Genomic DNA, 14,338 nt, shown 5'->3' with positions numbered 1-14,338 from the left:
GTTTCACTGTGAGTGTGTGGTGTTTCACTAAAAGTCTGTAGTGTTTCTCCGTGAGACTGTAGTGAGGAAAAAACAAGCCATCTGGCATATCTCCTTGCATACCATTGTACAATCTATTGTTTCACTGTGAGTCTTTTGTTTCACTGTAAGTCTGTAGTGTTTCACTGTAAGTCTGTAGTGTTTCACTGTGAGTCTGTAGTGTTTCACTATGAGTCTATTGTTTCACTGTGAGTCTGTAGTGTTTCACTGTGAGTCTGTAGTGTTTCACTGTGAGTCTTTTGTTTCACTGTAAGTCTGTAGTGTTTCACTATGAGTCTATTGTTTCACTGTGAGTCTGTAGTGTTTCACTATGAGTCTGTAGTGTTTCACTGTGAGTCTGTAGTGTTTCACTGTGAGTCTGTAGTATTTCACTGTGTATGAAGTGTTTCACTATGAGTCTAGTGTTTCACTGTAAGTCTGTAGTGTTTCATTGCGAGTCTGTAGTGTTTCACTGCGAGTCTGTAGTGTTTAACTATGAGTCTGTAGTGTTTCACTGTGAGTCTGTAGTGTTTCACTGTGAGTCTGTAGTGTTTCACTGTGAGTCTGTAGTGTTTCACTGTAAGTCTGTAGTGTTTCACTGTGAGTCTAGTGTTTCACTGTAAGTCTGTAGTGTTTCACTGTGAGTCTGTAGTGTGTTTCACTGTGAGTCTGTAGTGTTTCACTGTGAGTGTGTGGTGTTTCACTAAAAGTCTGTAGTGTTTCTCCGTGAGACTGTAGTGAGGAAAAAACAAGTACAAGTGCTAAATTATCACTTCCGATAGGAATGCTATCTTTTATGATTTCTTCTTCGTTGGTTATAACAATATTCAGGATGCTGGATTCATTTCCTTTTCTTTTCAAGGTGTATTTTCTTACGTGTTGATATAAGTAGATATCTCTCAGGCATTCAATAAAGTTCTCCCCTTCCCTATCACTGTTGTCTGTCAGACATTCAATATTGTTCTCCCCATCCCTGTCACTGTTGTCTCAGACATTCAATAAAGCTCTCCCCTTCCCTATCACTGTTGTCTCAGACATTCAATATTGTTCTCCCCTTCCCTATCGCTGTTGTCTCTCAGTCATTCAATAAAGTTCTCCCCTTCCCTATCGCTGTTGTCTGTCAGACATTCAATAAAGCTCTCCCCTTCCCTGTCGCTGTTGTCTCAGACATTCAATAAAGTTCTCCCCTTCTCTGTCGCTGTTGTCTCTCGGACATTCAATAAAGTTCTCCCCTTCCCTGTCACTGTTGTCTGTCAGACATTCAATAAATCTCTCCCCTTCCCTATCGTTGTTGTCTGTCAGACATTAAATAAAGCTCTCCCCTTCCCTGTCAATGTTGTCTCTCAGACATTCAATACAGTTCTCTCATTCCCTATCGCTGTTGTCTCTCAGACATTCCATAAAGTTCTCCCCTTCCCTGTCGTCTCTCAGACATTCAATAAAGTTCTCCCCTTCCCTGTCGCTGTTGTCTCTCAGACATTCAATAAAGTTCTCCCCTTCCCTGTCGCTGTTGTCTGTCAGACATTCAATAAAGTTCTCCCCTTCCCTATCGCTGTTGTCTCTCAGACATTCAATAAAGTTCTCCCCTTCCCTATCGCTGTTGTCTCTCAGACATTCAATAAAGTTCTCCCCTTCCCTGTCGCTGTTGTCTCTCAGACATTCAATAAAGTTCTCCCCTTCCCTGTCGCTGTTGTCCCTCAGACATTCAATAAAGTTCTCCCCTTCCCTGTCGCTGTTGTCTGTCGGACATTCAATAAAGTTCTCCCCTTCCCTGCCACTATTGGATGACCAAGTATTCCATTTATTTTTTTGGCATGTTGATATCGACAACTAATAATAGCAGATAACTAAATGTCGGATTACATATAAACGTGATGAGATTGTTTAGTTCCTTCATGTTTTCTGTGCTCGAATTTAGACATCGATAAAGGCCTAACAGTAAGCAGTTTTTACCAGACAATTTGATATTCACCCATACGCTTTCCATGAATTATGATTCTTTTCCCTCTTTAAGTCCTTCCTTTGTGTATGTCCCCCTATGACATTTTTGTGTGCTATCATTCAAAATAAATCCCACTCCGGGATTATAAATTTCTGCGTCGTAACGTAGATATCTAGAATTTTTGGAGTACATTTCTGTGATTATATCAGTTTGTAATCCCGTTATTCTTAATTTCAATTCATCCAGTTTAATGGGCAGACGGTCGGCATTTGTGTTAAAACCTTTGAGACGACCCTGTGAGTTTTGTTTGCTTGTTTTGTCTGGCTCTAATTTTTTTTCTTGTAATAACAAGTACGAAGAATACACGGGGAAATATCGGCCCAACGTAATCCCAAAATATGGTAGGACGGAGGATGTTTCGAAGCATCCATATATATTACGCACTGAGCTCCATTACCCATTTTACATTTCAAATCAGTTTATCATATTCATAAAATTTTATTTTTCAAACGAACACTTTGTCTCTCGAAACTGCATTACACTTCATGTTCATTCAAAGGCCTGCAGTTATTGATATGATATTTGTGTTTCATAGAACAAACATGCTTTCACAAAAAGAACAATGGCGATATTACATCATTACATGAAATATCTGCCGCACAAAAACCGACAATGCATTGATATTCAACATTGTTCAACGTTTCATAGACCACTTATTGACTCGCTGTTCTGCCATTGTTGATTGTAAACTATACCCTAGTTTTCCTACAGAAAGGTCGCTTACACCTGTATATCACTTTATTCCTACACCACTGGTATTGTTATATCCCGACTTTGTAACACTGCTGATTGTTCTATCCCGACTTTGTATCCCTGGTGATTGTTATATCCCGACTTTGTATCACTGGTGATTGTTATACCTCGACTTTGTATCCCTGGTGATTGTTATATCCCGACTTTGTATCACTGGTGATTGTTATATCCCGACTTTGTATCACTGGTGATTGTTATATTCCGACTTTGTATCACTGGTGATTGTTATATCCCGACTTTGTATCCCTGGTGATTGTTATATCCCGACTTTGTATCACTGGTGATTGTTACACCTCGACTTTGTATCACTGGTGATTGTTATATCCTGACTTTGTATCCCTGGTGATTGTTATATCCCGACTTTGTATCACTGGTGATTGTTACACCTCGACTTTGTATCACTGGTGATTGTTATATCCTGACTTTGTATCACTGGTGATTGTTATATCTCGACTTTGTATCCCTGGTGATTGTTATATCCCGACTTTGTATCACTGGTGATTGTTATACCTCGACTTTGTATCCCTGGTGATTGTTATATCTCGACTTTGTATCACTGGTGATTGTTATATCTCGACTTTGTATCACTGGTGATTGTTATATCTCGATTTGTAACACTGGTGATTGTTATATCTCGACTTTGTATCACTGGTGATTGTTATATCTCCACTTTGTATCACTGGTGATTGTTATATCCTGTCTTTGTATCACTGGTGATTGTTATATCCCGACTTTGTATCACTGGTGATTGTTATATCTCGACTTTGTATCACTGGTGATTGTTATATCTCGACTTTGTATCACTGGTAATTGTTATACCTCGACTTTGTATCACTGGTGATTGTTATATCTCGACTTTGTATCACTGATGATTGTTATATCTCGATTTGTAACACTGGTGATTGTTATATCTCGACTTTGTATCACTGGTGATTGTTATACCTCGACTTTGTATCACTGGTGATTGTTATATCTCCACTTTGTATCACTGGTGATTGTTAAATTTCGACTTTGTATCACTGGTGATTGTTATATCCCGACTTTGTATCACTGGTGATTGTTATATCCCGACTTTGTATCACTGGTGATTGTTATATTCCGACTATGTATCACTAGTGATTGTTACACCTCGACTTTGTATCACTGGTGATTGTTACACCTCGACTTTGTATCACTGGTGATTGTTATATCCTGACTGTATCCCTGGTGATTGTTGTATTCCGACTTTGTATCACTGGTGATTGTTATACCTCGACTTTGTATCCCTGGTGATTGTTATATCCCGACTTTGTATCACTGGTGATTGTTATATCCTGACTTTGTATCACTGCTGGTGATTGTTATATCCCGACTTTGTATCACTGGTGATTGTTATACCTCGACTTTGTATCACTGGTGATTGTTATATCCCGACTTTGTATCACTGGTGATTGTTATATCCCGACTTTGTATCACTGGTGATTGTTATATCCTGACTTTGTATCACTGCTGGTGATTGTTATATCCCGACTTTGTATCACTGGTGATTGTTATACCTCGACTTTGTATCACTGGTGATTGTTATACCTCGACTTTGTATCACTGGTTATTGTTACACCTCGACTTTGTATCACTGGTGATTGTTATATCCCGACTTTGTATCACTGGTGATTGTTATATCCCGACTTTGTATCCCTGGTGATTGTTATATCCCGACTTTGTATCACTGGTGATTGTTATATCCCGACTTTGTAACCCTGGTGATTGTTATACCTCGACTTTGTAACCCTGGTGATTGTTACACCTCGACTTTGTATCACTGGTGATTGTTATATCCTGACTTTGTATCACTGGTGATTGTTATATCTCCACTTTGTATCACTGGTGATTGTTATATCCTGTCTTTGTATCACTGGTGATTGTTATATCCCGACTTTGTATCACTGGTGATTGTTATATCTCGACTTTGTATCACTGGTGATTGTTATATCTCGACTTTGTAACACTGGTGATTGTTATATCTCGACTTTGTAACACTGGTGATTGTTATATCTCCACTTTGTATCACTGGTGATTGTTATATCCTGTCTTTGTATCACTGGTGATTGTTATATCCCGACTTTGTATCACTGGTAATTGTTATATCTCGACTTTGTATCACTGATGATTGTTATATCTCGATTTGTAACACTGGTGATTGTTATATCTCGACTTTGTATCACTGGTGATTGTTATACCTCGACTTTGTATCACTGGTGATTGTTATATCTCCACTTTGTATCACTGGTGATTGTTAAATTTCGACTTTGTATCACTGGTGATTGTTATATCCCGACTTTGTATCACTGGTGATTGTTATATCCCGACTTTGTATCACTGGTGATTGTTATATCCCGACTATGTATCACTAGTGATTGTTACACCTCGACTTTGTATCACTGGTGATTGTTACACCTCGACTTTGTATCACTGGTGATTGTTATATCCTGACTGTATCCCTGGTGATTGTTGTATTCCGACTTTGTATCACTGGTGATTGTTATACCTCGACTTTGTATCCCTGGTGATTGTTATATCCCGACTTTGTATCACTGGTGATTGTTATATCCTGACTTTGTATCACTGCTGGTGATTGTTATATCCCGACTTTGTATCACTGGTGATTGTTATACCTCGACTTTGTATCACTGGTGATTGTTATATCCCGACTTTGTATCACTGGTTATTGTTATATCCCGACTTTGTATCACTGGTGATTGTTATATCCTGACTTTGTATCACTGCTGGTGATTGTTATATCCCGACTTTGTATCACTGGTGATTGTTATACCTCGACTTTGTATCACTGGTGATTGTTATACCTCGACTTTGTATCACTGGTTATTGTTACACCTCGACTTTGTATCACTGGTGATTGTTATACTTCCACTTTGTATCACTGGTGATTGTTATATCCCGACTTTGTATCATTGGTGATTGTTATACCTCCACTTTGTATCACTGGTGATTGTTATATCCTGACTTTGTATCACTGGTGATTGTTATATCCCGACTTTGTATCCCTGGTGATTGTTATATCTCGACTTTGTATCACTGGTGATTGTTATATCTCGACTTTGTATCACTGGTGATTGTTATATCCCGACTTTGTATCCCTGGTGATTGTTATATCCCGACTTTGTATCACTGGTGATTGTTATACCTCGACTTTGTATCACTGGTGATTGTTATACCTCCACTTTGTATAACTGGTGATTGTTATATCCCGACTTTGTATCACTGGTGATTGTTATACCTCGACTTTGTATCACTGGTGATTGTTATACCTCGACTTTGTATCACTGGTGATTGTTATATCCCGACTTTGTATCACTGGTGATTGTTATACTTCCACTTTGTATCACTGGTGATTGTTATATCCCGACTTTGTATCATTGGTGATTGTTATACTTCCACTTTGTATCACTGGTGATTGTTATATCCCGACTTTGTATCCCTGGTGATTGTTATATCTCGACTTTGTATCACTGGTGATTGTTATACCTCGACTTTGTATCCCTGGTGATTGTTATATCTCGACTTTGTATCACTGGTGATTATTATATCCCGACTTTGTATCACTGGTGATTGTTATACCTTGACTTTGTATCACTGGTGATTGTTATATCCCGACTTTGTATCACTGGTGATTGTTATATCCTGACTTTGTATCACTGGTGATTGTTACACCTCGACTTTGTATCACTGGTGATTGTTACACCTCGACTTTCTATCACTGGTGATTGTTATATCCCAACTTTGTATCACTGGTGATTGTTATATCCCGACTTTGTATCACTGGTGATTGTTATATCCCGACTTTGTATCACTGGTGATTGTTACACCTCGACTTTGTATCACTGGTGATTGTTATATCCCGACTTTGTATCCCTGGTGATTGTTATATCCCGACTTTGTATCACTGGTGATTGTTATATCCCGACATTGTATCACTGGTGATTGTTATATTCCGACTTTGTATCACTGGTGATTGTTATATCCCGACTTTGTATCACTGGTGATTGTTATATTCCGACATTGAATAACTGGTGATTGTTATATCCCGACTTTGTATCACTGGTGATTGTTATACCTCGACTTTGTATCAGTGGTGATTGTTATATCTCGACTTTGTATCACTGGTGATTGTTATACCTCGACTTTGTATCACTGGTTATTGTTACACCTCGACTTTGTATCACTGGTGATTGTTATACTTCCACTTTGTATCACTGGTGATTGTTATATCCCGACTTTGTATCATTGGTGATTGTTATACCTCCACTTTGTATCACTGGTGATTGTTATATCCTGACTTTGTATCACTGGTGATTGTTATATCCCGACTTTGTATCCCTGGTGATTGTTATATCTCGACTTTGTATCACTGGTGATTGTTATATCTCGACTTTGTATCACTGGTAATTGTTATATCCCGACTTTGTATCCCTGGTGATTGTTATATCCCGACTTTGTATCACTGGTGATTGTTATACCTCGACTTTGTATCACTGGTGATTGTTATACCTCCACTTTGTATCACTGGTGATTGTTATATCCCGACTTTGTATCACTGGTGATTGTTATACCTCGACTTTGTATCACTGGTGATTGTTATACCTCGACTTTGTATCACTGGTGATTGTTATATCCCGACTTTGTATCACTGGTGATTGTTATACTTCCACTTTGTATCACTGGTGATTGTTATATCCCGACTTTGTATCATTGGTGATTGTTATACTTCCACTTTGTATCACTGGTGATTGTTATATCCCGACTTTGTATCCCTGGTGATTGTTATATCTCGACTTTGTATCACTGGTGATTGTTATACCTCGACTTTGTATCCCTGGTGATTGTTATATCTCGACTTTGTATCACTGGTGATTATTATATCCCGACTTTGTATCACTGGTGATTGTTATACCTTGACTTTGTATCACTGGTGATTGTTATATCCCGACTTTGTATCACTGGTGATTGTTATATCCTGACTTTGTATCACTGGTGATTGTTACACCTCGACTTTGTATCACTGGTGATTGTTACACCTCGACTTTCTATCACTGGTGATTGTTATATCCCAACTTTGTATCACTGGTGATTGTTATATCCCGACTTTGTATCACTGGTGATTGTTATATCCCGACTTTGTATCACTGGTGATTGTTACAACCTCGACTTTGTATCACTGGTGATTGTTATATCCCGACTTTGTATCCCTGGTGATTGTTATATCCCGACTTTGTATCACTGGTGATTGTTATATCCCGACTTTGTATCACTGGTGATTGTTATATTCCGACTTTGTATCACTGGTGATTGTTATATCCCGACTTTGTATCACTGGTGATTGTTATATTCCGACATTGAATAACTGGTGATTGTTATATCCCGACTTTGTATCACTGGTGATTGTTATACCTCGACTTTGTATCAGTGGTGATTGTTATATCTCGACTTTGTATCACTGGTGATTGTTATATTCCGACATTGAATCACTGGTGATTGTTATACCTCGACTTTGTATCACTGGTGATTGTTATATCCCGACTTTGTATCACTGGTGATTGTTATATTCCGACTTTGTATCACTGGTGATTGTTATATCCCGACTTTGTATCACTGGTGATTGTTATATTCCGACATTGAATCACTGGTGATTGTTATACCTCGACTTTGTATCACTGGTGATTGTTATATCCCGACTTTGTATCACTGGTGATTGTTATATTCCGACTTTGTATCAGTGGTGATTGTTATACCTCGACTTTGTATCCCTGGTGATTGTTACACCTCGACTTTGTATCACTGGTGATTGTTATATCCCGACTTTGTATCACTGGTGATTGTTATATCCCGACTTAATTTGTATCACTGGTGATTGTTATATCCCGACTTTGTATCATTGTTATATCCCGACTTTGTATCACTGGTGATTGTTATATCCCGACTTTGTATCATTGGTGATTGTTATATTCCGACTTTGTATCACTGGTGATTGTTATATTCCGACTTTGTATCACTGGTGGTTGTTATATCCCGACTTTGTATCACTGGTGATTGTTATACTTCCACTTTGTATCACTGGTGATTGTTATATTCCGACTTTGTATCACTGGTGATTGTAACACCTTGACTTTGTAACACTGGTGATTGTTACACCTCGACTTTGTATCCCTTGTGATTATTATATCCCGACTTTGTATCCCTTGTGATTGTTATATCTCGACTTTGTATCACTGGTGATTGTTATACCTCGACTTTGTATCCCTGGTGATTGTTATACCTCGACTTTGTATCACTGGTGATTGTTATACCTCGACTTTGTATCACTGGTGATTGTTATATCCCGACTTTGTATCACTGGTGATTGTTATATCTCGACTTTGTATCACTGGTGATTGTTATACCTCGACTTTGTATCACTGGTGATTGTTATATCCCGACTTTGTATCACTGGTGATTGTTATATCTCGACTTTGTATCACTGGTGATTATTATATCTCGACTTTGTATCACTGGTAATTGTTACACCTCGACTTTGTATCACTGGTGATTGTTATATCCTGACTGTATCCCTGGTGATTGTTGTATTCCGACTTTGTATCACTGGTGATTGTTATACCTCGACTTTGTATCCCTGGTGATTGTTATATCCCGACTTTGTATCACTGGTGATTGTTATATCCTGACTTTGTATCACTGCTGGTGATTGTTATATCCCGACTTTGTATCACTGGTGATTGTTATACCTCGACTTTGTATCACTGGTGATTGTTATATCCCGACTTTGTATCACTGGTGATTGTTATATCCCGACTTTGTATCACTGGTGATTGTTATATCCTGACTTTGTATCACTGCTGGTGATTGTTATATCCCGACTTTGTATCACTGGTGATTGTTATACCTCGACTTTGTATCACTGGTGATTGTTATACCTCGACTTTGTATCACTGGTTATTGTTACACCTCGACTTTGTATCACTGGTGATTGTTATATCCCGACTTTGTATCACTGGTGATTGTTATATCCCGACTTTGTATCACTGGTGATTGTTATATCCCGACTTTGTATCCCTGGTGATTGTTATATCCCGACTTTGTATCACTGGTGATTGTTATATCCCGACTTTGTAACCCTGGTGATTGTTATACCTCGACTTTGTAACCCTGGTGATTGTTACACCTCGACTTTGTATCACTGGTGATTGTTATATCCTGACTTTGTATCACTGGTGATTGTTATATCCCGACTCTGTAACACTGGTAATTGTTATATCCTGACTTTGTATCACTGGTGATTGTTATATCTCGACTTTGTATCACTGGTGATTGTTCAATTTCGACTTTGTATCACTGGTGATTGTTATATCCCAATTTTGTATCACCGGTGATTGTTTTATCTCGACTTTGTATCACTGGTGATTGTTATATGCCGACATTGTATCACTGGTGATTGTTATACTTCCATTTTGTATAACTGGTGATTGTTATATCCCGACTTTGTATCACTGGTGATTGTTATACCTCGACTTTGTATCACTGGTGATTGTTATATCTCGACTTTGTATCACTGGTAATTGTTATATCCCGACTTTGTATCCCTGGTGATTGTTATATCCCGACTTTGTATCACTGGTGATTGTTATACCTCGACTTTGTATCACTGGTGATTGTTATACCTCCACTTTGTATAACTGGTGATTGTTATATCCCGACTTTGTATAACTGGTGATTGTTATACCTCGACTTTGTTTCACTGGTGATTGTTATACCTCGACTTTGTATCACTAGTGATTGTTATACCTCGACTTTGTATCACTGGTGATTGTTATATCCCGACTTTGTATCACTGGTGATTGTTATATCTCGACTTTGTATCACTGGTGATTGTTATATCCCGACTTTGTATCAATGGTGATTGTTATATCCCGACTTTGTATCACTGGTGATTGTTATATCCCGACTTTGTATCACTGGTGATTGTTATACTTCCACTTTGTATCACTGGTGATTGTTATATCCCGACTTTGTATCATTGGTGATTGTTATACCTCCACTTTGTATCACTGGTGATTGTTATATCCTGACTTTGTATCACTGGTGATTGTTATATCCCGACTTTGTATCCCTGGTGATTGTTATATCTCGACTTTGTATCACTGGTGATTGTTATATCCCAACTTTGTATCACTGGTGATTGTTATATCCCGACTTTGTATCACTGGTGATTGTTATATCCCGACTTTGTATCACTGGTGATTGTTACACCTCGACTTTGTATCACTGGTGATTGTTATATCCCGACTTTGTATCCCTGGTGATTGTTATATCCCGACTTTGTATCACTGGTGATTGTTATATCCCGACATTGTATCACTGGTGATTGTTATATTCCGACTTTGTATCACTGGTGATTGTTATATCCCGACTTTGTATCACTGGTGATTGTTATATTCCGACATTGAATAACTGGTGATTGTTATATCCCGACTTTGTATCACTGGTGATTGTTATACCTCGACTTTGTATCAGTGGTGATTGTTATATCTCGACTTTGTATCACTGGTGATTGTTATATTCCGACATTGAATCACTGGTGATTGTTATACCTCGACTTTGTATCACTGGTGATTGTTATATCCCGACTTTGTATCACTGGTGATTGTTATATTCCGACTTTGTATCACTGGTGATTGTTATATCCCGACTTTGTATCACTGGTGATTGTTATATTCCGACATTGAATCACTGGTGATTGTTATACCTCGACTTTGTATCACTGGTGATTGTTATATCCCGACTTTGTATCACTGGTGATTGTTATATTCCGACTTTGTATCAGTGGTGATTGTGATACCTCGACTTTGTATCCCTGGTGATTGTTACACCTCGACTTTGTATCACTGGTGATTGTTATATCCCGACTTTGTATCACTGGTGATTGTTATATCCCGACTTAATTTGTATCACTGGTGATTGTTATATCCCGACTTTGTATCATTGTTATATCCCGACTTTGTATCACTGGTGATTGTTATATCCCGACTTTGTATCATTGGTGATTGTTATATTCCGACTTTGTATCACTGGTGATTGTTATATTCCGACTTTGTATCACTGGTGGTTGTTATATCCCGACTTTGTATCACTGGTGATTGTTATACTTCCACTTTGTATCACTGGTGATTGTTATATTCCGACTTTGTATCACTGGTGATTGTAACACCTTGACTTTGTAACACTGGTGATTGTTACACCTCGACTTTGTATCCCTTGTGATTATTATATCCCGACTTTGTATCCCTTGTGATTGTTATATCTCGACTTTGTATCACTGGTGATTGTTATACCTCGACTTTGTATCCCTGGTGATTGTTATACCTCGACTTTGTATCACTGGTGATTGTTATACCTCGACTTTGTATCACTGGTGATTGTTATATCCCGACTTTGTATCACTGGTGATTGTTATATCTCGACTTTGTATCACTGGTGATTGTTATACCTCGACTTTGTATCACTGGTGATTGTTATATCCCGACTTTGTATCACTGGTGATTGTTATATCTCGACTTTGTATCACTGGTGATTGTTATATCTCGACTTTGTATCACTGGTGATTGTTATACCTCGACTTTGTAACACTGGTGATTGTTATATCCTGACTTTGTATCACTGGTGATTGTTATACCTCGACTTTGTATCACTGGTGATTGTTATATCTCGACTTTGTATCACTGGTGATTGTTATATCCCGACTTTGTATCACTGGTGATTGTTATATCCTGACTTTGTATCACTGGTGATTGTTATATCCTGACTTTGTATCACTGGTGATTGTTATACTTCGGCTTTGTATTTGCTCTGAGACTGATTCTCGACATATTGACACACCCACTTAATGTCTTCTACATCGTCACTGCGGAGCTGTATCTTGATTTGATCAACATCCGGGTGCTTACCCCGGAATTGCTGAATGTCGTCGAATAACTTGGTCACCTTCCCATCCCGATTTAATGGACTCTGAAAAGTAAAAGTAAAATGCTCATCCCGGCGTTTATAAAGGTTCCTTATTGCCTACTCGTATTTGTCTAGCTGTTACCTCTATGTAGTCCTAAATGTCACACCGCGGTAGTCCTAAATGTCACCTCGTTTTAGTCCTAAATGTCACCTTGATGTTATTCTAGCTGTCACACCGCGGTAGTCCTAAATATCACCTTGTGGTAGTCCTCAATGTCACCTCATGGTAGTCCTAAGTCTCACCTCGTGTTTTAGTCCTAACTGCCACTTCGTGGTTATCCTAGCTGTCACATCGCGGTAGTCTTAAATGTCAACTTGTGGTAGTCCTACTTTTCAGCTGTTGTAGTCCTAGCTGCAACCTTGTGGTAGTCCTTCTGTCACCCCACGGTAGTCCTAACTGTCACCCCGCGGTAGTCCTAACTGTCACCCCGCGGTAGTCCTAACTGTCACCCACGGTAGTCCTAACTGTCACCCCGCGGTAGTCCTAACTGTCACCCACGGTAGTCCTAACTGTCACCCCGCGGTAGTCCTAACTGTCACCCACGGTAGTCCTAACTGTCACCCACGGTAGTCCTAACTGTCACCCCGCGGTAGTCCTAACTGTCACCCCACGGTAGTCCTAACTGCCACCCCACGGTAGTCCTAACTGTCACCCCGCGGTAGTCCTAACTGTCACCCACGGTAGTCCTAACTGTCACCCCGCGGTAGTCCGAACTGTCACCCCGCGGTAGTCCTAACTGTCACCCCGCGGTAGTCCTAACTGTCACCCACGGTAGTCCGAACTGTCACCCTGTGGTAGTCCTAACTGTCACCCACGGTAGTCCTAACTGTCACCCACGGTAGTCCTAACTGTCACCCCGCGGTAGTCCTAACTGTCACCCCACGGTAGTCCTAACTGCCACCCCACGGTAGTCCTAACTGTCACCCCGCGGTAGTCCTAACTGTCACCCACGGTAGTCCTAACTGTCACCCCGCGGTAGTCCTAACTGTCACCCCGCGGTAGTCCTAACTGTCACCCCGCGGTAGTCCTAACTATCACCCACGGTAGTCCTAACTGTCACCCCGCGGTAGTCCTAACTATCACCCACGGTAGTCCTAACTGTCACCCCGCGGTAGTCCTAACTGTCACCCCCGGTAGTCCTAACTATCACCCACGGTAGTCCTAACTATCACTCACGGTGGTCCGAACTGTCACCCCGCGGTAGTCCTAACTATCACTCACGGTGGTCCGAACTGTCACCCCGCGGTAGTCCTAACTATCACCCACGGTAGTCCTAACTATCACTCACGGTAGTCCTAACTGTCACCCCGCGGTAGTCCTAACTGTCACCCACGGTAGTCCTAACTGTCACCCACGGTAGTCCTAACTGTCACCCCGCGGTAGTCCTAACTGTCACCCCACGGTAGTCCTAACTGTCACCCCGCGGTAGTTCTAACTGTCACCCCGCGGTAGTCCTAACTGTCACCCCGCGGTAGTTCTAACTGTCACCCCGCGGTAGTTCTAACTGTCACCCC

The 14,338-nt window shown here is 40.0% G+C and overlaps 1 protein-coding gene across 1 annotated transcript in view; it reads right to left on the bottom strand.

Moving 5' to 3' along the window:
• Positions 1-12,564: 12,564 nt before the first annotated feature.
• Positions 12,565-14,338, bottom strand: part of LOC117328488 — a 32,290-nt gene continuing 30,516 nt past the window's right edge. Inside the window, exon 4 of the mRNA XM_033886023.1 lies at positions 12,565-12,826. Coding sequence (XP_033741914.1) covers positions 12,644-12,826 — 183 coding nt within the window. The 3' untranslated portion in view covers positions 12,565-12,643. The remainder of the gene's footprint in view (positions 12,827-14,338) is intronic.

This window comes from Pecten maximus, chromosome 5 (genome assembly GCF_902652985.1).
Source record: "Pecten maximus chromosome 5, xPecMax1.1, whole genome shotgun sequence".
Taxonomy (NCBI): Eukaryota; Metazoa; Mollusca; class Bivalvia; order Pectinida; family Pectinidae; genus Pecten; species Pecten maximus.
The sequence above is the reverse complement of the archived record's forward strand: the minus strand, read 5'-3'. Positions and strand labels throughout refer to the sequence as shown.